The sequence below is a fragment of the Panthera onca genome, chromosome B4 (genome assembly GCF_046562875.1).
Source record: "Panthera onca isolate mPanOnc1 chromosome B4, mPanOnc1 haplotype 2, whole genome shotgun sequence".
Classification (NCBI taxonomy): domain Eukaryota; kingdom Metazoa; phylum Chordata; class Mammalia; order Carnivora; family Felidae; genus Panthera; species Panthera onca.
The window spans coordinates 15,637,208-15,662,386 of record NC_138345.1 but is presented as its reverse complement, the minus strand read 5'-3'; the positions used below and the strand labels follow the sequence as shown (position 1 = coordinate 15,662,386).

At 39.9% G+C, this 25,179-nt stretch overlaps 1 protein-coding gene and 1 long non-coding RNA gene across 3 annotated transcripts in view; one reads left to right on the top strand and one right to left on the bottom strand.

Moving 5' to 3' along the window:
- Positions 1-25,179, top strand: part of CUBN (cubilin) — a 273,361-nt gene that overhangs the window by 75,385 nt on the left and 172,797 nt on the right. Inside the window, exons 23-27 of the mRNA XM_060659546.3 lie at positions 2,132-2,324; positions 3,903-4,063; positions 4,473-4,654; positions 5,641-5,797; positions 8,356-8,543. Coding sequence (XP_060515529.3) covers positions 2,132-2,324; positions 3,903-4,063; positions 4,473-4,654; positions 5,641-5,797; positions 8,356-8,543 — 881 coding nt within the window. The remainder of the gene's footprint in view (positions 1-2,131; positions 2,325-3,902; positions 4,064-4,472; positions 4,655-5,640; positions 5,798-8,355; positions 8,544-25,179) is intronic.
- LOC132695249 (uncharacterized) lies at positions 10,019-23,621 on the bottom strand. 2 transcript variants are annotated; one of them, XR_009617798.3, is made up of 4 exons: positions 23,531-23,621; positions 21,646-21,836; positions 16,059-17,389; positions 10,019-10,162 (listed from the first exon to the last, which is right to left on the bottom strand). It is a non-coding gene; the product is annotated as an uncharacterized LOC132695249 (long non-coding RNA). The 2 variants fall into 2 exon arrangements; XR_013556964.2 differs by lacking the exon at positions 10,019-10,162 and having other exon boundaries at positions 16,755-17,389; positions 21,693-21,836.

The following is a 25,179-nucleotide window of genomic DNA, read 5'->3' as shown; positions in this document are numbered from 1 at the left end:
TAATATTCATTCCAAATATGAAATACTTAATATGCCATTTCTACAACCCCATTCACTCTCTGCCCTTCTTTTTCCTCCCCCCCCTGCTTTCTTTTTGCCTTTTCCCTTCCTTCCTCCCTCCCTTCCTCCCTTCCTGCCTTCCTGCCTTCCTTGATCTTTGAAGAGATATTTCTTGGCAGACTATAGAAAAACATAAAAGTATACAATATTCATCTTTGAAGTTAAATATCACTTTCAAATTTGTTTTCAATAAAGTAAAGCCTTGTTGCTTGCTATTTAAAATAGAGTAAACCATGGGCACCTGGGTGGCTCAGTCAGTTAAGCGTCTGACTCGTGATTTTGGCTCAAGTCATGGTCCGAGGTTTGTGAGTTTTTGAGCCTCCCACCAGGCTCTGCACTGGTAGTGGGATTCTTTTCCTTCCCCGCTCTCTGCTCCTCCCCCTTCTCTCTCTCAAAAATAAATAAATAAACGTTTTAAAATAGAGGAAGCCAATTATTTGATGAGTGCCTCTTACTTTGAACATTATACATAGGTAGTAGAACCTGTACTATTTTCTGTGCGTCCTGCTGTCAATGCCAGTGGCTCCTTGCCTCTTTTCTGAGTGTGATCATCCAGAGCAAATGGGGAAATTCTACGTCAAAACATCCTCCTTTTCTTTTTTTTACTTATAATGAAGTATAATAGTTCTTTCTCCCTCAACACCTTTCAGGAGACTTGTGTCTACTCCTGGACCTTAGATTTATGTTATTACTAGATACAATCAAAGATACAGTACATTAAAAATGCATTGAGGGGCGCCTGGGTGGCTTGGTCGGTTAAGCGTCTGACTTCGGCTCAGGTCATGATCTCACAGTCCGTGAGTTCGAGCCCCGCGTCAGGCTCTGTGCTGACCGCTCAGAGCCTGGAGCCTGTTTCAGATTCTGTGTCTCCCTCTCTCTCTGCCCCTCCCCTGTTCATACTCTGTCTCTCTCTGTCTCAAAAATAAACATTAAAAAAAAAAAATGCATTGAAACAAGATTTTCTTTTTTCTTTTTTTTTTAACTTTTTTAACATTTATTCATTGTTGGGAGAAACAGAGTGGGAGTAAGGGATGGGGTCAAAGAGAGAGGGAGACGCAGAATCCGAAGCACGCCCCAGGCTCTGAGCTGTCAGCTCACGGAAGGCAAGATCATGACCTGAGCTGAAGTCAGGCGCTTGTCCCAGTGAGCCACCCAGGCTCCCCCAAACAAGATTTTCTTTAGAAAATATCTCAGATTTGAAGGACACAGGAGATTGAGCGGGTTGGTTAGTAAATATGGAGTCTGATGGACAGAATGGGTAAAGTTAAAACTCTTAAAGTAGAAGCTAATATTTACTTGCAATATAAAATTGTCCAAGTACCATCTGAATGTTTTATATGAATGATCTGATTTATTCCTCATCATTTATGCTCTACTTTCATACACTTTTCTAAATTATTTTGCAACATAATGATCACTACCATTTATTGAGTTACATACCAAGTGCCAAGCCCCTTCATTGCATTATCTCTAACCCTTACATGTACAAAGATACTTACCATCCCCATTTGAGAGATGAGGCTCACAGAGATGCAGTAATTTGCTCATGGTTGCACAGCATGTCAGTGTTTGAACTAGGCATTGATTCAAGGTCCGTCTGATTCCCGACACTTACCTTCTGTTCTTCACGTGGCAGAGGTGCTGCTTTGTCATTTGTCATAAATGCATGCTTTGGTGAAAACCATTTTAAAGGAAGGTTAGGAAAAGGAGAACAGAACTGAGCTATTTCTAGGTCCCTTCTAGGATTTCCGTGGTGCAGCCTAAATGTTTAATGTTTATGGTAATGTGCGTTGATTAATAGATTATAACACCTCCAAGATCTAGAAAGGTATGATATATGTAACAGTTTCCACTACATGGCTTAGGTTTGCTATTAATAATTGTTTCTGCCTTTGAGATTAAAAAAAAAAAACAACTTTGTTTTGAAAGGAAATCATTCGTTAGCATTCTAGAATGGCCTATTGAAAATCAAGCCCCTTGGCACAAATTAATGAAGTGTGTGTTAGTGAATGTCTTATAAATGTAGCATGATGTTTTCTGTTTTCTCTCTTATGCTCGTTTCTTTTCACAGCATGCATGACAGACTATACAGAAGAATCTGGGACTTTTACTTCTCCAAACTTCCCCAATAATTACCCCAACAACTGGAAATGCATTTATAGGATCACGGTGGAAACCAGCCAACAGATTGCATTGCACTTTACAAACTTCTCCTTGGAGGAGGCCATTGGTGGAGAGTGCATAGCAGATTTTGTGGAAATCAGGTAAGCACCTTTATTTTATCACCTTTTTCCTTATTTGTTTTCATTCATAGTCTTTCCTGGAAAAGTTAAGGAAAACGCATGGAAATTCTCTGTAAAGCTCCCTGTTGTGCTCTTTCTTGCAAGATAAAAAGTTTGTCATGTGGAGCCCAACTTCACAGAAGAAAAACAGAAAATTGCCTAAGATTCAGTGGTTATGTTGAAGTGATTATTTTATGGGTAATATTTGAAAATAAACTCTAGATTTTATTTGGGCAGAGTAAACAGATGTACTACTACTCTGAAATTAGATACTTGCAATTATTGAATACCTACTTTCTTTCTTTTTTCCTTTCTTTTTTATTTTTTTAAACAGGCATTTAAAAAAATGGTTTTAATGTTTACTTATTTTTGAGAGCGGGGGAAGGGGCAGAGAGAGAGAGACAGAGAGAGACAGAGGATCCAAAGTAGATTGTATACACTAAGAGTGGAGAGCCCCATGTGGGGCTTGAACTCCCCGACTGTGGATGTGACCTGAGCCAAAGTCAGACCCCTCACTGACTGAGCTACCAAGGTGTCCCGGAATACCTACTTTCTTTATGGAAAATCAATTTAGAATTTTAGGCTGTTTTTTGTCCATTTGGTATAATTATATCCAAAAAAATGATGATAAGATAAGAACCGTAACGTTTTCACCAAGTTTTTTGTGTTCAAATAATAAAAGTCTAGGCTTGTGAATTTCAGTGTGAGAACTTTTTTCTTTAATGCTATGGTATTTGGAGAGAATGAATTTAAAAAGTTATATTTGCAGTAAAGGTAAGTTGACCTGTATATTGCCACCTATGCAGATCATTTTACATAGAAATAAATTAGGCTTTGTACACACACAATTTGGTGTGTATTTATTTCAGATTTTTATTTGACCTTTCAAAAGCTTAGAGTATTATACTTTTATAATAAACTTTATTCTATAATGTGAGGTATGGTACTAAAATAAATCAGAGTTGTATCATATCATGGCAAAATAACGTAATTTTCTTGATTTACAATAACTAATCATTAGATTTGAATGTTGAGTGAGTCCTTTTTTTTTTATGCTTGAAAAAGCTACAGATTACAAAGTAGATTTAAGACCCTAAAAGTCCTTGGGGAAGAATTATTTTCAAAATGTTGCTAAATATGTAAAATACAACATTAAATTTGAAATAATTCAAGTTAGAAGACAAACATTTAAGTTTTCTCTGTAAAATGAAGCAACATTTGTTTATACTGTTAATAATTATGGTCTGTTTATCCCATGTTCTCTGACACATTTACCAGATGCTTCATTTGAGAGAGAGCAGATTAAACTCTTCCTCTCAGCTTGAAATTGGTTATATAAAATGTTGTGCAAACCATAAATGATGTTCTTTATTAAGCTGCTCAAATGTTTTTAATCAGGTGAAAAATTGAAAACTTGAAATTGTGATTTAGAGTATTTTTAAGAAAATTGGACCGACCTAAACTGATCTGTTTGCAGTCTCAAAGTTCAAGTAATATTAAATGTTTATACAGTAATATTATCAGTGATGAGTAAATGACCGCATCTGTGTCTTGCCCCAGAGATGGAGGCAGTGAAAGTTCACCACCCCTGGGAAAATACTGTGGCTCAGATCCACCTCCAAGAATCATCTCTCATAGTAACAAACTATGGTTAAAATTTAAGAGTGACTTCTTTGGCTCAGCATCTGGATTCTCAGCTTACTGGGATGGATCATTAACAGGTAAATGGCAAAGAGCTGTCTTTTATTGGAGAGTCCAGTCTGACTGGTTTCTTGATTCTTAGACTGCCATGCTCTTATCCATTTTTTTTCTAGCTATATTTTATCATTCCTGTTTATACTAAACTTAAACACTGAAAATATTCCTGAATAACAGCGCTGTTTGGGTTTTGATTTTGAGGACAAAGTAAGGGGAAATATCCTTGTTTCGTGGTATATTACCTCAAGCTGGTGGTCTTGGTTAAGAGAAGGAAAGGACATTGACAGGGGCTAGCTACTCTTTGGTGATGCAGTCTTGTTTTGCCACCTGGTTGAAAGGAGAGTAACAGTAGCCCCAGTTGGATATAGACAAGAAGATTCCATTTTACCATAAAGAAAGAGAAATGTGGCACCTGGTCTCTTTCTCCCGTAGGTTGTGGGGGTAATCTCACCACCCCCACTGGCATGTTCATATCTCCCAACTACCCGATGCCCTACTACCACAGCTCCGAATGCTATTGGTGGTTGAAATCCAGCCACGGCAGCCCATTTGAACTGGAATTTGAAGACTTTCACTTGGAGTACCACCCAAACTGCACTTTAGATTATCTGGCCGTATGTATAAAGTTCAGTTGTTTCCTTCGCTGCTCCCATCTTACCCACACACATAAATGCATTTATTTTTATCTTTGAAATTCGGGAAAGGAGAACATTTAAAATATCCACATAAAAAACTTAAAAGAAGAAAGAAAAAGAAAATTTGATGAAAATGACAGCCCTCTGAATATGGCATGTATCACTGAATAGCTTGTAAGTATTTAAAATATATTGAATATGAACTGTTAAGAGATGGTTAAAATCTCCCCAGAGGGGTTATGAGCTCTATCATGATTATTACCTATGTAATTTATATATATGCACTGAAAATTAGCAATGTAGAGGACTATACTGGTAATTGGAGAAGGTACTTGACGTCATCAAGGTGGGACTTTTTACAGTAGCAGCAACTGACCCTTGTCCATTAAAAAAAAAAATCTGAATAAAAAAATGCATTAGAATGTCACAAATTGTGAACTATGAAATAAAAAAGCAAGGAGAACTACTGATAACAGCTATGGTCTCAAAAATAGGTGTTAGTCTTTCATTTTTAATCTCCAGATTTCAGCCTGGGTTCCCATCCTTCCCTCCATACACAGCCCTGGCTAATGGCTCAAGTTCATGGTCCAAGTTTATAGACATTTAAATAGAATTTTTAAAGAAAAAGGTTAGAGTGGGAGAGAGCCAAAGCATAAGAGACTCTTAAAAACTGAGAACAAACTGAGGGCTGATGGGGGGTGGGAGGGAGGGGAGGGTGGGTGATGGGTATTGAGGAGGGCACCTTTTGGGATGAGCACTGGGTGTTGTATGCAAACCAATTTGACAATAAATTTCATCTATTGAAAAAAATAGAAAAAAAAGATATTGTGATTCAGGGCTATTCTTGTGTTCTGTCATGTATTTCTTGTATTTTTATGTATTTCTTCCCCACTTTTTAAGAGGTAGAGTCTTTTAGATGATGTTTATAGCCACGGTCATCTGACATTTAAAACGTTTCATTAAAGGTATATGATGGCTCAAGTACCAGTTCTCATTTGCTCAGTCAGCTTTGTGGGGATGAAACACCGCCTCTCATCCGTTCTAGTGGAGACAGCATGTTTTTAAAACTCAGAACAGATGAGGGTCAACAAGGAGGTGGCTTCCTGGCCAAATACCGGCAGAGTAAGTATGTAGACTGGCTGCCTAGTGCCCGTAGTGGGTCTTCAATTTCCTGATAATGAAACAGACTGAAATAAGTGTAACCCATTGGATTGAGCAATTGAAATAAATCTTTGCTCCTTATGAGAAAGATTTAATTCTATTTGAGAGAAAAATGCTTAGCATTAAATTTAATGCCATAAACCAAAGCATGTGGTAAGCTCTAGAAAATAGAGTATTTAATATGCCGGGAGAGTTGCCATTCAGTTAAAGATCAGTGTAACAGGTTAACGGCTAATGGGTTTTCATTTGTATCAAACATTACGGTCTTCTAATTAGACATTCCACTGCACATAGCATCTCCCACACTTTTGGGGTTTTTTTTGTGTTTTTTTTTTGTTTGTTTGTTTTTGGTTTTTCTTTTGGTCTTGTACATCAAAAGTTACCTTAATTTTTATTAAGGGAAACTACAGTTCTTGTAATCATATGGAGAATAAGCACATTTTTTCCCGTGGAAAAATCCGGTCATTGTAGAGATGCCATTTTAAAATCTACTTTCCTGTGAGGCAACATGGTAGAATTAAAGGAATATTGCACAAAGAATCGAGGACCCCAGGGGTTTGTCCCTGGCTCCTGACCCCTGAGAAGGTCACTTTTCCATGGGGTTCTATGATTTCTTCTCTTAAAAAAGGAGATTAAATAAGGCCATTATGAAATCTCCCTTCTAGGTCTAGAATTTAATACATTCTAATGTTAGTTTCAAAATGGACATTTAAGAAAAGTTTCCTTGAATTGTTATTTAATAAACACTTGTGCGTTTGAAAGCGCAGTACCTTGCCCCACTAAACCTAAGTGTATCCATATTTTGACACAGTTACCTAAAAATAGAATTGAAAGTCTTGAGATCTGAAGGGAACGTACAATATCCCTTTGAATTAATTGAAGGCATATTAATGTTTGACCTTGACTAGGTGTGATTTTGAAAATATTCACATTCACCTACATTTGGGGTTAGGCTGAATTCTATATAGTTTTGAAAACTGAGTTTTAATGATGAAAAACTTTATTCTGCAGAAATCCATCAAGTATATGAAAAACTCTCCTAAATTTTCTCAGGGATGCATTTTTTTTGGTTGAGCATATAATCATTTCTCTAATTTTATTATTGCTGTGCTAATTTGTTTCTTGCTTATAGTCAGATTGTTTATTAAGGATTCCTCCCTTTTATTCCCCTGATATTTTATATTCCCTCCTAATTTCAGAACACTGAAGGAGTAACTCAGTGCAGGTGGGATATATGTCCTTAAAGGCAAAAATCAGAGCTAACCAGTGAGGTTTTCTGTAAAATTCACCTTTTGAAATTGGACGTTTGCAGACGGAATAATTTCTGAACACAGAGAGCAGCCATATGGCTTAGGCGAGTATATTTTCCTCTGCCCTGACTTGTAGTCACTGAGGAACACGATACCTCTGTGCTGCATAGCTGTAACTTCTCCCAGGCATCAAAACCCACAAAATTATTACTTAGAATTCCTTTGTGGACAAAAAGGTCACCTAAAGAGAAATAGCCTGAGTATTCCCTCGCTCCAGCAAAGCACTATTCTGAGGAGACACAAATGTATACTTTTCCATACCATAGTTTATCAACACTGTCCTAGTCACCTGTCAGAAAAAGTATAGTAGCAGAAATGCATCTATGAACCACCTTTTTCAGAGACCATTTTTTTCAATATAATGTTTATCCTCTCATTCTCTTTTATCACACATCATGGAGATAATATGGAAAAGGCTTAGGAAAAGGCATGTATATGCCTTGTTCAGGTCATTAATTTGGGCTGAATTTGGCACTGACTCCGGGGACCAGCCACCCCTAGAGGTACCTAGTACAGTTTTGTTGAAAACTCAGCTGAGGAAAATACCAGCTTTTGGTATTTTCAAAATGGAAGCCTTTTTTTCAGAACTTAAGATGTTCATTTCTTCTTCCAATCCTTTACATCGCCTCTATTCGTTCTGGACTTCCTGATGACTCACCAGAGGAATAAGGGAGGCTTTATTGTGAATTTCATGCTGACTTCTGAATGTTCAACAAAGCCATGTTGTTGTCCGTTTTTAGCATTCACATAGAACTTTGTGTTTTTAAACCGTTGAATTTAAAGGTCAGGATTTCTGTTCTTTCGAACGTTAAAGTTAGAAAAACAGAAGCATAGGACATTTAATACACTTTTGTAAACAAATCAGACTGCACCCTGAGTAGCGCTGAGCTATCCTGGTTTTCACCAGTTCATAGGAATTGGATGCCTCTTTATGGGAATCGATGATTTTCATGGCACGTTAAAGTTTCTGAGTTCACTTAAGTATTGTTTCTCATCTGTTCTAAATGGAGACTCACTGTAAAATGCTGTACTACGTATATAGACACAGATATATACGTTTGCATACACATTTGCATAACATACAAATATAAAATATATAAACTATATACTTTAATCTAGATCTTTTCTTAAAGGAAAATCTCACACATCTTGGGGCAATTATGAAAGACATGATAGTGGTTCTTAATAATCATGGGTGTTTTTTTTCAGCCTGTGAGAATGTGGTAATTGTGAACCGATCCTATGGCATCTTAGAGAGTATACATTATCCACATCCCTATTCTGACGATCAGCGTTGTAACTGGACCATCCAAGCGACAGCGGGCAACACGGTGAATTATACATTTTTAGCATTTGAGTTGGAAACCCACACAAACTGCTCCACAGACTACTTAGAGGTATGTATTCTGAACCTAAATAAGTTACTTCATTTTCAGATTCAGGTAGGCAAGCCAAACTATTGTGCTTCATAGAACCGAATCTCCAACCCTGCCCTACACATCTGTGATATGCCAACCACCCATGGTATTTGAACAGGTATATTTTGTGTCACTTTCACTGCATCGTATTAATATTAAGGATATTTAATCCACTAAATTATATACACAAAGGATTACCTATGTTTTTAGTTTTCAACGTAACTGCTGGACTGATTGACCTCATGTTATTTAAATAATCCCAGACGTAATAGAATAACTTCTATTTTTTGTTACTTTTGTTCCCTATAAACAGGAGATCAGAAAATGTTTGGGTGCCATGGCTTTATTTAATAATGAATTTGCCCGATAACTAGAAATCATGATTTGATTCTTGTTTTATTTTTAAACTTCACTTCAGTTCATTTTTCTTTTGGTAACACAGAAATTTCTATTTGTTACAATAATGACCACATGTGGCATTTATTCAACTCTGTATACAATGCTATTCAATGAAACTTGCTTGAAAATTAGCCAACCCAAAATATCAGGTAATCTGCTGTTTTTACAATAAGATGTTTTATTTATAAAAGATTTTTTGCTGATTTGCATATGTGGCTTTTTAGGGCTACAGATTGAAACGTTAGGGACCTACTTGTTTTACTTACTCTATTAATGTAACTATGCATTCATATATAAAATTTTATGGCTTATAAACTATTATATTAATTTAGAAATTATCGTTTCTGCTTTTACACTTCATAAAACAATTTGGAGCCACTGACATATTTTGACGTCAGGTTTTCATCATTAATAAAATCCCTTTTGAGCCCATCTAAAATACCATCATTATATTCATTGACATTGTGTATAATACTTTTGAATCACATATGATGTTTTCACTAACAATCTTTTCTTGAGTGACAAGTACTCACTCTGCTAACATTATGAAATTCTCCTCATTCCCTCTGTGCCACCTAGTGACTTAGTGGGTTTCTGGGTTTTTTTAAGCTTATTTATTTATTTTGAGAGAGAAAGGGAGAAAGAGGGAGAGAACACCCAAGAGGAGCAGAGAGAGTGAAAGAGAGAGAATCCCACATAGATTCTGCACAGTCAGTGCAGAGCCTGACACAAGGCTCGCACCCATAAACCGTGAGCTCTTGACCTTTTTGAAGTCTTGCTTACAAAGACTTCCAACCCTCAGCACTTGTACCTTTAAGGACATAGTCTTAGGAAAACTTCATCCTTGTAAAAGTTTCTTAACCTTCTTTTCACCAGTTCTTTAAAAAAATTAACACTGATTGAGGCTGTTTGAGGTTAACATAACTTTTCCAAATAGCCCTTTTGTTTTTCAAAACAGATAGTTTTGAAATAGCAGCCATAGTGTTTACCCATTAGAAAGTTATATTTACTAGTATTCAAAGGAAATATGATATAACATCAAACTTACAAACATGAACTTGACAATGGTTTTAAAGTCATCTTTCTTCATCTGGTGTTCAGATGGTCTTCACAGGCTTAATAATGGCATGGTTGTCTCACTCCATTTACCTGGAGTAGCCATCCTTTTATTTTCTTCACGTGGTAAGATCTTGTGCATTCTGTAGAGAAAATGGAAATTTGCTCGCAAAGCCCCTTGCTCATACTTCAAACACAGCAATTTACCTTACCACATTTTTACCAGTTGTGATGGTGCCCACATGTCCTACTGGACTATGAGCTTTTTGAAGGTGCGAGCCGTCTTCTACTGAATTTGTGACCCAGGCATTGATTATGGACTTGGGATCCTATAGGAATCCAGTGAGCTCACTAGAACTTGAATATCACTGCCATATATTAGCATCAGCCTGACGATAGCTATTAATTAATGAGAAAGGACTGAATTCCAAACTGAACTTTTTGTCCAATTCCTACACATTCAGCGCAGTTCTACTGCTTTGAGCACAAAGCAAAAGACAAGTCATGGTCTTGGAGAGCGCTGTGTGCATAAGCACATGTTAGGCACCGTAGCAGTGATTTGATAAAAGTACAATGGAGGAAGCTGCGGGGGTGGGGGGGGGGGGGGGGAAGAGGGGAAGCTTCCGACCTGGACCTTAAAGGAAGCTTTAGAAGAAAGAATGGGGAGAAAATGAGATGAAATGTTTCCAGGGACTGGACTCCACCTCTGCGGGCTTACTTGAAGATGGAAAGGTAACAGAAAGGCCCATCAGATAATTTTTGGAAGTGTTTGAAAACCGTCAACCAAAAAATACCTCTTCCAACAACCACAGAGCCACTAATTAAAGGCCCTCCATCGATGACGTGAGAGATATGCCATTTATCTTGTGCAACATTGATGGTGAAAGCAGCAAAAGTACAGAATGAGAACCAAAAGCTCAGCACAGCCTTCCAAAGAATGACAGTGTTGCCAGAGGGAGGAGATTTTTTTCCGCTTCTGTAAGCCAAGGGGCAAGGTCAGAGCTATTGCTACAATGGCTGGTCTATGATGAAAATTTTAAAAGCACAAATAACCACTTAAGAAGAGAAAAGCCACAAACACAAAATCTAGTTTCCATTAATTTCATAACTTGTAGTTAAAGGGTTTTTCAAGTAACTGAGCCAGGTCCCAGCTGAGTGACTGTTACTGCGGCCAGAATTGAGTTATTTTGAATCAATAAAGCTGAGATTATGGAAGGACTCGATTAGGTGCTGGTCGGACATTGTGCCCAACCTTGCTGAGGGGTGTGGGTTGGTAGAGAGCCCATTGGGAAGCTAAACCATCCTTTATTATTTGTCCTCTGGGCAAAACAAAATGATTCAGATTTGGAAACTAAATATTCAATGGGAGGAAGGGTCACTTGCCTAAAGGAATAAATAAGACCATACTGTCCATGCAGTTATGGGAAGTCAACCTTAAGGATTCTTTGTGCATCCCACAACTTGATTTCACTTCTTAATTTTTATGCTGAGTCTGAGTCTCTGCACAGAGGAGGAGATTTCTAATAGCTGATTGAGTATACAAATGAAAGTGATGGGTTTGGGAGACATCAGCACAGAGATGTGCAGGAAGGACAGAGCCTGTGTTAAGTCGACAGGGAGCATGTGTTTGTGGCATGTAGAGGAAAGAGTGAAACTCTGAGGTGGTTGTGCCATGGATGCTAAGGGCAGAGAGTATAAAGAAGGTGACAGTGATCAACAAGGGGGAGAGGCTCCCCAGGGGCCAAGGGGGATCTCAGGGTTAAGAAGTGTCCCGTGGAGATCACTGTGACTCCAGGCAAAGTGGTGTTTGGGGGAAGGGGGAGCAAGAGTGGGACCACAGTACGAAGAAGCACAAAGGGCAGAGATTGAGTGTAGACAGAGGTTTAAGTCCATGAATTCACTGTCTGAGTTCTCTCAAAGAAATGGCATTAAGTCCTAGCTTCCTTTCTCCAGTCCTCATCCTACATTTCCCTAACTCATCCTCATGAGGCAAGCTCTCACAAGACACCCTCCTCTGCATTTTGTCTTGTATGTCAGTGTCTCTTCTAATGTGGCCCCGGGTTAGATTCAACACTCCAGTGAAGCTGGCCGGGGTCAAGTATGCTGGGACTGTATTATCTGGCTCATATACTTCTGGTATTGTACGTAGGCTGAGGTTACACGGGCTTATTGTTAGTCAAGGTATAATGTTGGACTATATTAATACCTGTATTCTCCAGGTCACTTTTATACGAACTGTAATGGCTTCAGAGCCATGCATAGGATATCATTCCTACTTAAATTATATTTGACTATTTTGCCTGCGAATTGAACTCATTATGAACCTTCTAAACCCCGCTTCTTTGGTCTGTAAATTATCCATTTGCATATAGACTTACTGGCCTCTGGCCTACTAGTTCTTCAAAAGTAGTTGATAAAAATGTCAAAAAAGATGGCGCCTGTTTCAAATACTCCAAAATAACATCTTTCTTCGGTAAGATGATGTATTGTCAGACACTTCTGGGATAGCACTATTCAAACAATTTGATGATAGTAATTGCTGACCTCTCTTGAACACTTCTTATTATTTGCTAGGTAATTATTACAGCAACCCTATAATGTAAGATATATTACCCCATTTGACAGGTGAGACAGTTGAGGCAAATGTCCACAGTCACAAACATTAGAGGTGTTGAAGTCGGGCTTTCTACCAGGCCCTGTGGCACGGCCAATGCTTTTAGTTATGACACTACACACCCTCTGTGCATACACTCACAATTTTCTGTCACCTTCAGAGATGACATGAGGAGATGTCCATGGAGCCTGCAGATTTACCATAATACTGTCACAGAGAGAAGTCTATATTATTTTAGCACACTTCTTCATAGATAAGCACTGGTCATTTATTATAATCACCTTTTTTTTTAATTTTTTTTTTGCTACATAGTGACAAACTATTTTTAGTGTCCAATTTAGAATTTTTCCAAAAAATGCTGTCATTCTTACCCGTGAGATTCTAGAATAAATCTTTTCTTCAGTTTGGAAGTTGAAACATTTTCCTTGAGACCTCTGGCCATTCTACTATTTTTCATTGTTGTGTTTTATGCTCCTGGTTGCAGATACACACTTGAACTAAACCATTAGAATTGTGAAAGGGTTGTCCTCTGAGGAAAGTAAAAAGCCTCATGACCCAGGATAAACTAAGAAGCTGGAAAAGGGCAGGAACAAAAGCAGCTTAGTGGCCTCTCCCTGCACATGTATACTCCATTTCCATCTGTCTTCCCAAAAGCTTCCTCTGCTTTTCTGCAGCCTCAGAACTTTACCTTCAATATGGCCGCCCCAGCCATGACTCCACATGACCATTTGCCTCGAGCTCTTACAACCAACTAGGCTTCCCCTTGGTGACCAGTTACCAGCACGGAGTTCTCATCTTTTTTTTTTAATGTTTATTTATTTTTGAGAGAGAGAGAGAGAGAGAGAGAGAGAGAAGAAGGAGAAGGAGAAGGAGAAGGAGAAGGAGAAGGAGAAGGAGAAGGAGAAGGAGAAGGAGAAGGGGAGGGACAGGGAGCAAGGGAGAGAGAGAATCCCAAGCCGGTTCCCTGCTATCAGTGCAGAGCCTGACATGGGGCTCAGTGAACTGTGATATCATGACCTGAGCTAAGAGTCAGATGCTTAACCAACTGGGCCATCCAGGTGCCCCGGGGTCTCATCTTTTTGAGCCTGACAGTAAAGGCATGGATCTGGCCCACTTGTGGATGCATGCCCCTCTGGGCAGTATGACGGCTCTGGCCAGGAGAAGTGAAGTCCAGTCCTCTGGCCAGTGTGGCTCATAGACTGTGTGTGGGGGCATGGTTTCTGCTGGCATGTTAAAACATTTCTTAACACTCATAAATCCAGTAAGGTTACACAATTAATTTGTGGTAACTATACCTTTCTGTAGTGCAGGATATAATTCAATCAAGCCCAAAAAATTCATTTAAAGGAATTGACTGCCTTATCATGTAAATTGGATCTCATTGTCTCTTCTTCTAGTTTCAAAATTATACTAGATATGTTTGTTTTCCCTTCATCACATTATGCTCTTTTCTGAAAGTGTCGATCCATCCATATTTTGATCTTTCATTTGCCCTAATCTTAGCTTTAGAAAGTAGACATTTTTTCTAACTGTGCAGTTTCCCAAAGTTGAGCCAATTTGTGTGCTCATAAAATGGTCAGAAAGCTATATAAGCTCCATTGTTCCTTCTTAATTGATTTCTTCAGAGGTTTCCCTTTTTATTGCCCCAAAAGTTATTCCTGACTTTGTGGGCAGAATTTAATTTTATGAGAATTTGTCATCTGTGTTGAATTTTCTTTCTTTTCTCTATTGCTTCTCTTTTTTCTTTAATTTTGAATTGTTTTGGTCCATGAGCTCATATCTCCTTTTGAAGTTGGACTCCCTAAAACCTTAGGCCCATGGCTGGTATAGTCAGTATCACAGTCTCCAGGGACATGGGTCAGTGTCTCCTAGTGTTTTGTTCTACATTAACAACCACTTTTCTGCTGTCCAGAAATAATCCAGAGTAGCATTTCTCTTCACTGTTTACTTTTTGAGAGAGGAGAGCATTTAAAGAATTCATCAAATTCCATGCTTTTTCCAGTTTTGACATCTGAGAGATGTCCAGATGGTTGAAATTATCTCCCCTTTGCCACCCCTGCGTGTCTCTTTGTGCTGCACTAGTGTCCACATATTTCCTTGGGAACAAATTGGAATCTCTACTGAGGACGAACCCCATGTGAAGGTGAAGCCCCTGTAACTGTCTGCATTCCAGAGTCACTTGGAGATCTTGTTAGAAAAACATATACCTAGACCTCACCCCAGACCTACTTAACCAAAGTCTCCGGGAGTCTCACTAGAGACGGCACCACCGCCCCCACCCCACCCCGCCCCACCCCCACCCCCCCACCCTCAGAGCTCTTGGGCCAGCACTTGAAATCACTGTCTGCAGCCCACTTTGACTCTGACAGCACATTTTACCCTCACTTCAAAGCTCTCTTCGGGGAGTTATAAATATTTTTAATAGGTATCTTCTTAATGTGTCCCTTCAAGTGCTATCATTGAATGTTTCTCTTTCAATAGGTCTTACTTGTCCATTCCTATAAGATGAATCACATCTTTTTCTCACCAAGACGCAGTGATACCATCATTATATTTATCTCATCATATAAAGACATCAGCTTTACTTTGCAATTTTTGTGTTCTGATTCGAAACTTTTCTCCCCCACCCATGTTTATTTGGCACCTTTGCCGCTATTATCTTCCAGCTCATTTCTTTTTTTTTTTTTTTCCTCCAGCTCATTTCTGTATACCTTTCCGGTCCTTCCCCTTCTCAAATCCTCTTGATTATGTCAGTGACTTCTGTCCAACGCATTTCCCAGTCTTCATAAGATTGATGTTATCTCTTGGCAAATCCTCTCTCTGATGTCATCTTGTCCACCAGACGTTTATATTATTGTTAATTACACTCCCGTGTCCTCTTCCAATTACAAAATCATGCATTTCAAGCGAAAGAATGGACCCAAACCGAGTCTTCAAGTCCTACACTTGTGTTTTCTAAGTCTGCGGCCTGAGCTACGCAATTTTCCATACCGCAACTGTGAAACACCAGGCCCGGGTGATATTGCGATTAGTTAAGATAACACGAGCTGTTGTTATACGTTCTCAGATGCTTTGTGTACTACAAGTTTATTTCTCAGTCGTGTTAGAGAGCATGCCTTCCTTGCCTTCCACATGGTGATTCAGGAACCCAGACAAAAGGGAAGTCTATTTGGGGAAGCCCTCATATCTCTCTCTGCCGCAAATGTCGATAGATGTTTTACAAATACCAGTTTGAGAAATGCTGAATTAAACACAGTCAAATAGGGGTTGTTGTTTTGTTCCGCGTTTGCTGCGGTATGTCCTCAAGCCATACCACCCTAAATATGCATTATTCATTCCCATATCCATTCATCTGGTCATTCAAATACATTTCAGACACATAGACTGTGTGCCTTCCTTGTCCTCCCCGAGGAATAATAACTTACCAAGTTCAAAGAGAAGTTGTGTTGGAGGAACTGTCAGAGCTAACACAGCTGCGAGTTCGAGAGGCAAAGGTAGAGTTTAATCCGTCATGTGCTCCTACAGTGGGATCCAGCACGAACCGCACTCCCTTCGCTTTGTAGGGAGGCGACTGGACGTTTTAAAGGGAGAATGAGGGAGTTGGGAGGGGGCAGCAGCCCGAACACTCAGGGAAGTGAGAAATGACAAAAGGTTAGTCCGTGTCAGTGTGGCCAGGCCAGCTGCAGCGTGCTGTTGGCTGCAGCCATGGGAATTAGGATTCTGCCCTCCCACATGGACTGGGAGCCAGGGTCCCATCCTTCCTGAAGATTACATTTCAAAGGCATGGCTCTAAGATCCTTGAGAAAGTACTCCTGAGTCCTAGGAGGCACACATACATCTCAAAGGGACAGAGGAAGGATTCACACCTATAAGCCCTTTTTAGTAAGTGTTCTATGAAAGGGTGGTCAGGGGCCCAGCCTCAGGTGTTGGCTGGAACAAACCGTCAGTTCTTCTGGTTGCCTTGAGCTTTTCTCAGGCAGGCACTTTAAGCGGGGCAGGGGTCATCCTGGGGATGTGACCTTGAGCTGTTAGAAACCATGTTAGTGTTTAAGTCTTTTAATATGGGGGGCGTGAGTGGATGAAAGCACGTGTGCCCAGAGTCCTCATTTTTTGTAGGCCAAGGTTGAGGCTTAGTCAGGAAGAAGGTTCAGAGAGGCCTGGCTAGAGTCGAGCCCAGGAGAAAATCCTTGTCAGAACTGAAGGAAGTCCAGTGTGGCTGAGGCTGAGTGTGGGGCTTCTGGGTGGATGGGACCCTGCGAGCCAGTGGGCGAGTGAGCGTAGCCCAGCACTGAGGGGGCATGAGGAGTTTCAGGGACCTCCCCTGGAGCAGCAAGAGGTCTTTCAGGAGTGTGAGCCTGAAACGGCCTGCTCAGATTGGCGCCTTTAAAGACTCTGGCTTTAAGGGAAAATGGAAGGGAGGTGAAAGTAACTGTGGAGATCCAGTGAGGGGGTCGCTGCAGCCCAGGCGAGAGAGAGAGAGGGCACCAGTTCCTTGCAAGCTGAGGAGGGAGAATGTAATAGAAGGATTTGAGAGCACCGAGGAGGTAAAATCAGCAGAAGTGGACCAATGATTGGATGGGACTGGGGCTGGTCCAGGCGAAGACAAGGCTGAGATATAATTAATGGTTCATCTCTTAAGACACTTGAGTTTCCTCTTGCTTTCTGTCTGCAGCTGGCGTCACTGATGCATTTGGCACTTCTCACAAAGGATAAATGATACAGCCAACATTTTAGTCCGCTTACTTCACTCGAAGCTCTGTTAAATATAACAAAGAATATGTTGATTCCATTGACTAAAGGAGTTTTGCATGTGATCATTATAATTTAGAAATTACTATTATTTCTTTAATGTTTATTTGTTTTTGAGGGGGGGGGGGGAAGGGACAGAGAGAGAGGAAGACACAGAATCCAAAGCAGGCTCCAGTCTCTGAGCTGTCAACACAGAGCCCGATGCAGGGCTCGAACCCACAAAACATGAGATCAAGACCTCAGCTGAAGCTGATCGCTTAACTGACTGAGCCACTCAGGTGTCCCTAGAAATTATTTTTAGTTTTCTCTATTATTACAGAGAATAAGGACTTTATTGTATCCTTGAATTTGACAATTCTTGTTTTAAAATATAATTACCCATGAAGAAAACATAAAGAAATTATTCTTGAGGACTTTAATTACTAAACTTCTACATGGCTCAGTTTCTAGAACTCTAAAATGCGGAGAACAGTATACCTACATTATAGAGCTGCTAGGAATTTTAAATTTAGGAAACATACATGAAGGGTTTAGAATAATACTCCACTAATAAATATTACTTATTAAATGCTACTAAGTATTATTTATTATTATTTCAACATAAACATGATTTTGTGGATTAACTTTTGCTATCTAAAATATTTTGCAGTCCGTGCAAAGCTATGATTTCCAAAACAGCCTTCCCAATTGTGATGAGGATAGATTGGTCCCATATATTGAAAGCAGGGCTTCTGTCTCCTGGCCTCTCAGCTTTTCTACAAAAGCCATGGGAATTCTATATCTGAATCTAAGAAGTATGGTAGTCAGTATCCCACTTGCCAACGGGAGAAAAGCATTTGATATTTTATGTCTTAGTAACAATGGGTCTGAGCCGACTTTCATCATCATGGCACCTCCTTAAACACTTCCTGGGCAGATGAGTCACGCTTCCTCTAACTGTCTGTCAGAGGAAGTTTGCTTCTGGGACACCTTGCATTTGGCTTAGAATTCAGAGATAAGCTCTTTTAATTCTGAGGACAACTGCCATCCCAAAACACTCATAAAAACTGACAACAATATACCAAACAATTCAATTTATGTCTCTGTACTAGATATGAATCTTGCATTGTACCAAGCATGATCTGGGTGCAAAAGTTTAGAATGCAGTGTATTCATTGATTATTAAGCCACATACTTCATATTATCATTAAGAGTAACAAGATGCATTTTACAAGAAATTTAAGATTCTGGTGTCGTCCAAGCAAAGGGTGATTTTTTTTTTTAAATCATGAAAAATTAAAAGGAGAGCTATTTGTCTCAGTGTAATCAAAATCCCTTTCCTCAGAAGGAAATGCTGATCTTTCCTGGCCATCCCTCACAGTGAAGAATTTTCATGTGATTGCATGAATTTGCTGCAGTTAATGAGGCAGACCCACCAGCCCTCAAAAGATTGCCTTTGCTCTTGTATTCCAAAGAAACTCTGTGTGTTTCCCCTCTCAGTATTCTCTCAAATGTGAAAGACAGAATGAGGATGATTAATAATCAGACCTACAGATAACTTCCACTCTACCCTGAAGACAGGAAGAAGTACATCAGAGGCTTAAAAATTGAAAATGCCCTATCCGCACTTCCTTCCCTCGGGGACCTCACCTAGCTCTCTCCTCAGACCATCAGCAAGTGCATGGAAGTTCCCTTCTACCATCTAAGGGGCACGTGGCTTGAATGAGAACCCATAGCTCAGAATGCTAAATTTTAAAATTAGGGATTATCGTTGTGGATTTTCATTAATTAGCTTGATTGTCCACTTTGTAAAATAAGGAAGAGGGGCACCTGGGTGGCTCAGTCAGTTAAGTGTCCAACTTTGGCTCAGGTCATGATCTTGCACTTTGTGGGTTTGAACCCCGTGTTGGGCCCCGTACTGACAGCTTGGAGCCTGGAGCCTGCTTCGGATTCTGTGTCTCCCTCTCTCTCTCTCTGCTTCGCCCCTGCTCATGCTCTCTCTCTCTCTCTCTCTCTCTCTCTCTCAAAAATAAATAAACATTAAAAAAATAAATAAAATAGGAAAGATTTCCAACTGCAACATTTCAGAATTAAAAAAATAAATGCCATGTTTACCCTTCGGTCCTTATATTTACTCTTTATTTAACAGGCTTTTCCCCTCTTCTTCCCTGAACTGGGAAAAGTCTGCCTGGCAGCACTCTAGATCCTTCCAGCTCAAGGTTCAATGACTTCATGTTGTTCTGTGAAGCAGATTTCTCCCTGTTTCTGAGTCCATCTCTAGCAGATGGTGAGGCTTTTAGGAGGCAGAGTAATTTTTTTAAGAAAAGTTCAGTGTTTCGCTGTAGTGATGCAGTTGGCAGAGGGAACTCCTCGGTTCATGGAATTAAATGTTCATGTACACGCAGGAGAGTAGGCTTGGCTCTCAGTGCATCTCAGTTACCACCAGGGAGGGAATTAGGCATTTACTACTCCATCAGCGACTCTCAGAACTTACGTTTGTAAGAAGTCTTTAGTCCCTGAACAGCGGAAGGAATTCTTTTTAAATAAAGAATTAGTCTAATTAATCATAAAAACCTAGTTACGATTTAAAAAAAGGAAACATTAGGGGCAAAATATGGTTTTAAATTATGCTGAAGGAGATTACCTTATATAATAACATTTTAATGGGCTAATTTTCATGTATAAACTTGAGATCCGTATAAAAGACTACAGAAATAGAGAGTATAATATTTTTAGTAGACCAGCTGGGTGTCTGCGAACCTAAGAGGGTATGGAATTCTGAGAGTGGAAAAACATTACCAATGCATATCTATGTCAATGCAATGCTATGTCAATAGGTCCCCAAAGATAATCCTTGAAAAAATAAACTTATCTGATGACACAGGAATACATAGTCATTGCAGGAAGTTTGGAAAATATAGAGAAAGTTAGATAAAATAAAAATGATCTCAATAATAACATCACTCCTAATAATTTTTGGTGGTATTTATTTCCTGTAGTCGCTCCTTATATACTTTATTTTAATATGCAAAGGGGATCTTCTGGACACAGCTATCCTATAATGACTTTTTCCCAGATCACACTAGCTTGTGAATGTTTTTCCGTGTTGTTCACTATGCCACATCATTTATGACATTGCACATCCCATCATCACGATACGGCCACCTATTCTTGTGGAACATTTAGAACTTTTCCAAATTTCCACTATTATGAGCAATGCTGAGATAAACATTCTTGTAGTTCAATCCGTGCACATATACGTGTGTAGACAATGACTTGAAAAGTCAAACAAACAAACAAACAAACAAAAGCCAAAAAAGAAAAAAACAAATCAGCCTTTGTGGCTCCTAAAATGAGCAATGTATAGAAAGCAGAAACAGAAGTGTCAGTGCGCTATGAAGAGTGAACAGCGGCTAGCTGCCACATGGGAAGGAGACGATCTCATCTGGGCGTGAGACCGACATCTAATTCAGAGTGACACAGAATAACTCAGAACGTGGTCTTCGATGGGTTTCTTGCTGTCATGCAAAGCCCAGAATTCTGAGTAATTGTTTAATTTTAGATGGGTATTTCATATTTCCTGCCCCACCCTGTCAGCACATGGCAGCATGGCTTTTCCTGTGCTGCGGGGAAGACGTGTGCCTGTATATCAGACACTGCGTGGCCACGTGTCTGGTGGAGACGCTGCCTCCCGGGGCCATCGCGGAGCCATCTACAATCTACCAGGCTCTGCTTCTTAGTTTTCATCTTTAACATTTGCCTAATTTACCCTCCACAATCTGATTACGTTTTTACCCCTGCCTTAGCCTTTTCTCATCCACTAGGGGAACTTTTGCCCAACTCCACAAATCTTGTTTGGAAGCTTTTACTGTGGTTCCAGGAATATTATGAAGCCCTTCAGATTTAAAGTAAATGTGAAAGGTTCTAGGTTTATCCGAGAGATTTATGTGTAAACGCTCTTAATAACTACCCTCATGAGGCACTTTTCATGGGTCCCTTTAGAGCTGTTTTCCGGGGGTGGGGGAAAATCTGAAGAAACGCCCCAAGAATTCACCAATGGCCACCCTTTTGGAGCACCGGTGGCTAAGCAGCTAGAGCTGTAGGCTGGCTGGACTGTCATGGGAGAGGAGGCAGTGACACGAAGAAACACGTGCAGAGACGCTTTCCCTACCGTTTGCCTCTCCCTTCCCCACCTCGCCAGCGCAGCCTTGGTAGATTTCCTAGCGCTGTCTCCACCACCATCCCATTAGGATCCACCACCTCCCTCCACCCCGGCACGCGCACCAGGCTTACGCTGTCCCCCACGGTATGGTTTGCTCTGGGCCACGCACCCCACACTTGGGAATGGCCTCAGTGTCCACACAGAAGCAGGTTGTCATAGCAACACGCTGCAAGCGATTCATGTTGGCCGTCCATCTCTTCACAAGTGATTCATTGATTCACTGCTTTCCCATCTGGTCTGCCGGGGATGATTTCTGTGAAGTGTTTTACATGAGTCAGCTCAAGTTCTCTACACCCGTCATATTTTGTCTCTCAAAACTATTTCTAGAGTGGTTTCTTTGGGGAAAAAAAAATGCCAAGGGTTAGAATAACATTTTAAGTGCATTCCACATGCCAAGTCTCACACTCAACCTAATTACACAGTGTGTCTCATTTGCTAATTACACCAACCTTATAAATACCATTATGGTGCCAGATTTATATAGAAATTGTAGCTAGGAGAGGGTGAGGACTTTTCACAAGATTGCATTCTAAGGAAAGTTTAGAGCTGGACTGGACTGTGTACCCACAGGCTGATCACGATTAATATCTCTAGTCTGCTCTTACAATAAAATTACTTCCTGGCTTGCGTTTGAATACAATCTGTTGGTGACACTGGCTTCACAAAGCTAATCTAAAAATTCATTGAGTATAGGTCTCAGAAAGTTTAACTGTGTTCTTTCTATAAGCATTAGGTGATTCTCTACTGCACCTAAAATTCTCCCTCATGGCAGGTGGGATCTTTCAATACATGTTAAACTCTAAAGGATAACCTTATTTTTGTTTTTAAAGATTTGTAGTAGAAGGGGAACCAAAATTTTTTCCTGAAGTTTCTCCATATTTTAGTAATATCTTCCCAAGAGCCCCTTGATTTAATTTCTCTATTTGGTCTATATTTAATTCTTAAAATTAATGATCCACTCTAAGCAAGTTTTATTTCAGAAAAATGTCAAGGAAATAAGAAAAAGTATGAATTAGAAAAAGTATGAATTAGATGCCAATCTAAAATAGAAAGAACTGAATTCTAGTTATTACTCCCCGTAATGCTAAAGTGAGTTTAGAAAGGTAGTATATCCATACATCCCATGCTTATAAATATATGAAGTAATTATACTTTTTTTCATCAAAGTCACAAATATTCAAAATCATAAAAGAAATTTAGCAGCAAAGAAGTACTTCAAAAGCACATTTCTGTTCTGAGAGTTCTTGGCAATTCATAAAGTTGATTCCCATTGAGAGAACAGGGTGAGGTTCACGTTAGCTGATACTGGGTTCCTCCGGACTCGAGTTCCAGTGTTGCTACAAAATCCTTACTCTTACAAAAATTCAACTCTCTCTGTCAGTGAGGCATCCTCAGTTTTATATCTTCTACCTTGCATGCATGGTTCTTAATTAGAAGGAGTCCACGAATCATTTCATATTGCACCTGGAGTCTGAAGTCCCTAATGGTCTAAGAAACTAGGCATGTGCCAAATTATCAAACCCATGCAAAGGAAGTTGATAGAAATTGGTAAATGTGGCTTAGGCAAGAGATTTCCTTCCTCTCTGCGTGTCCACTTGAGGGTGGAGCGGGGGTGCAGAGACCTACACCACATAAATCCTAAACGAACAGGCTCCTTAAGAGAATAATTGAAAGGATTCTACACAGGAGGTTGTAATATATACACATATTTACATTTGAAGATACGTTGAACCGCCAACCTGAAAATGGAAGCAGCATTGCAGATATTTAAAGAAAAACAAACAAGAAACACCCCTCTCCACACGGTTATAGAACTTAGATCTGCATATTTCAAGTGAGAATCTCCATCTTTCTTTTCTTAATTTCTACTCGTTTCCTTCTGTGGACTTAATTCCAAGCTTAGATATTGTGGATCTTTAGGCTTTCTAAACACAGGGGAAATCATACCCTTCGCGGGACCAAGCCAGAATGCTCGCCAGTAGTGGCAATGAGTCACAGCTGGAATGTCCTGTGGTTAGCCTTCTGCTCTGAAAACAGAATCAGGAGCAGCAGGCACCTACTGGTTTCCATGGCAACCAGTATCTGTGTACTTTGAACAATGACTGTTCCTTTTTGTGTGGTAAATTTACGCGGGAATGAATTGTTGAGGTGACGTTAGCCATCTGTGTGAATATAAACAAAAAACCCCCCGATTTAATTAAGTGTAAACTTCAGAAGGACATAGGGTTGGGGGTTGGGGTGCTTTTGTATAGAGGTATTGTTCTCCACTAATTAATTCATTTGTTTATTTGACATATTTAAGCATTTTCATCAATGTCTATTCGATGTTTCAGTCTGCATCACTTTCTCCCGTCCAAAGGCAAAAAGAAACTAATTGTCATTCATCAGTGTTCCCCCCCACCCACCCCCACTCCCTGTGCCCCCCCTCGCCCCGCACCATCCCATTCACAATGTGTTATTTTAGAAGGACTGGGATTCAGGGGCTCTCCTTCAATGAGGTAATCCTATCCGGAAGGAAGAGAAAAAAGTCCCCTCCAAGTCATGTGAAAATGTCAGCTTTCTTAACCTTGCTGAGCTGGGGAGGCAAAACTACTGTAATGCTTACGGCCTTGTAGCGAATCTAAAATTCACTTCCTCAAAATGTCACTGCCTACCATTTCAGAAGACCCGTCAAGCTGAGAGCGATTGCGGTGGTGGGGAAATCTTACCTCGTGTTTTGTGGCATAAAGATGAAATAATTAAAGCTTTGGTCACTGAACTACAACCCAGAGTTAAGAATGAGACTTCTGGATTGGAAAATAGTGGAGTGTTTCTTGCTTATTATACCTCTGCCTGGGAACAGTATGTTTATTTTTGTATTAATTAGTTTGGGATTGGAATCAGTACACTGGATTTAATAAAAAATAAAAAAAAAATTTAAAAAAAAAACCCTCTGAAGCTGGGATAAATACCCTACAGTGAAGCAGTAGCTTAGGAGTAAACAGATTGCAACATGGCCCTCCTCCCCTACTGGTACCTCCCGCCTTAGATGGAGGGATCTGAGAGCAGAAACGAAGGGCTTTGGGTTTTCCCTCCTCTTTTTGTGTTGCTTTATTCTTTCTCCCATTTTTTGCTCCCTCATTATGGCTTCTGTCAACTAGCCTATGAAGGAGACACTTGTTAATTAATATACCTAGTCAAAGCAGCAGCGGCCTTAAAAAAGACAAAGGAAACTGAAGCAATAAGCCTGAAAAATAAATTTCATCTTTACTCGTTTGCTTCAAATGCTTAGGTTTATTACCTAAGGGTGAGTTATCTAACAGACTTCTGAATGTCTCTCTTTAAATCTCTGCTGACCTTCCCCCAAATATCACAGGCATGTATGACTGATGACCAGCTAGTTTTGAGAACTCCATGAGACAGGCCAAGATTTAGAAATCTGTAATTTATTGTGATCTTGAACAAGGCCCTTCCTGATCCCTGCCACCAGCCCTTCTACAGAGAGGCCCACAAAGGATCCAGACCCTTTGTTGCCTAAAAGAATCATGCTGAAATTTAGGACTCTAAGACCCTGATATGTACCTAACTATGTAGGATTCAAGTAATAGGGCAGATTA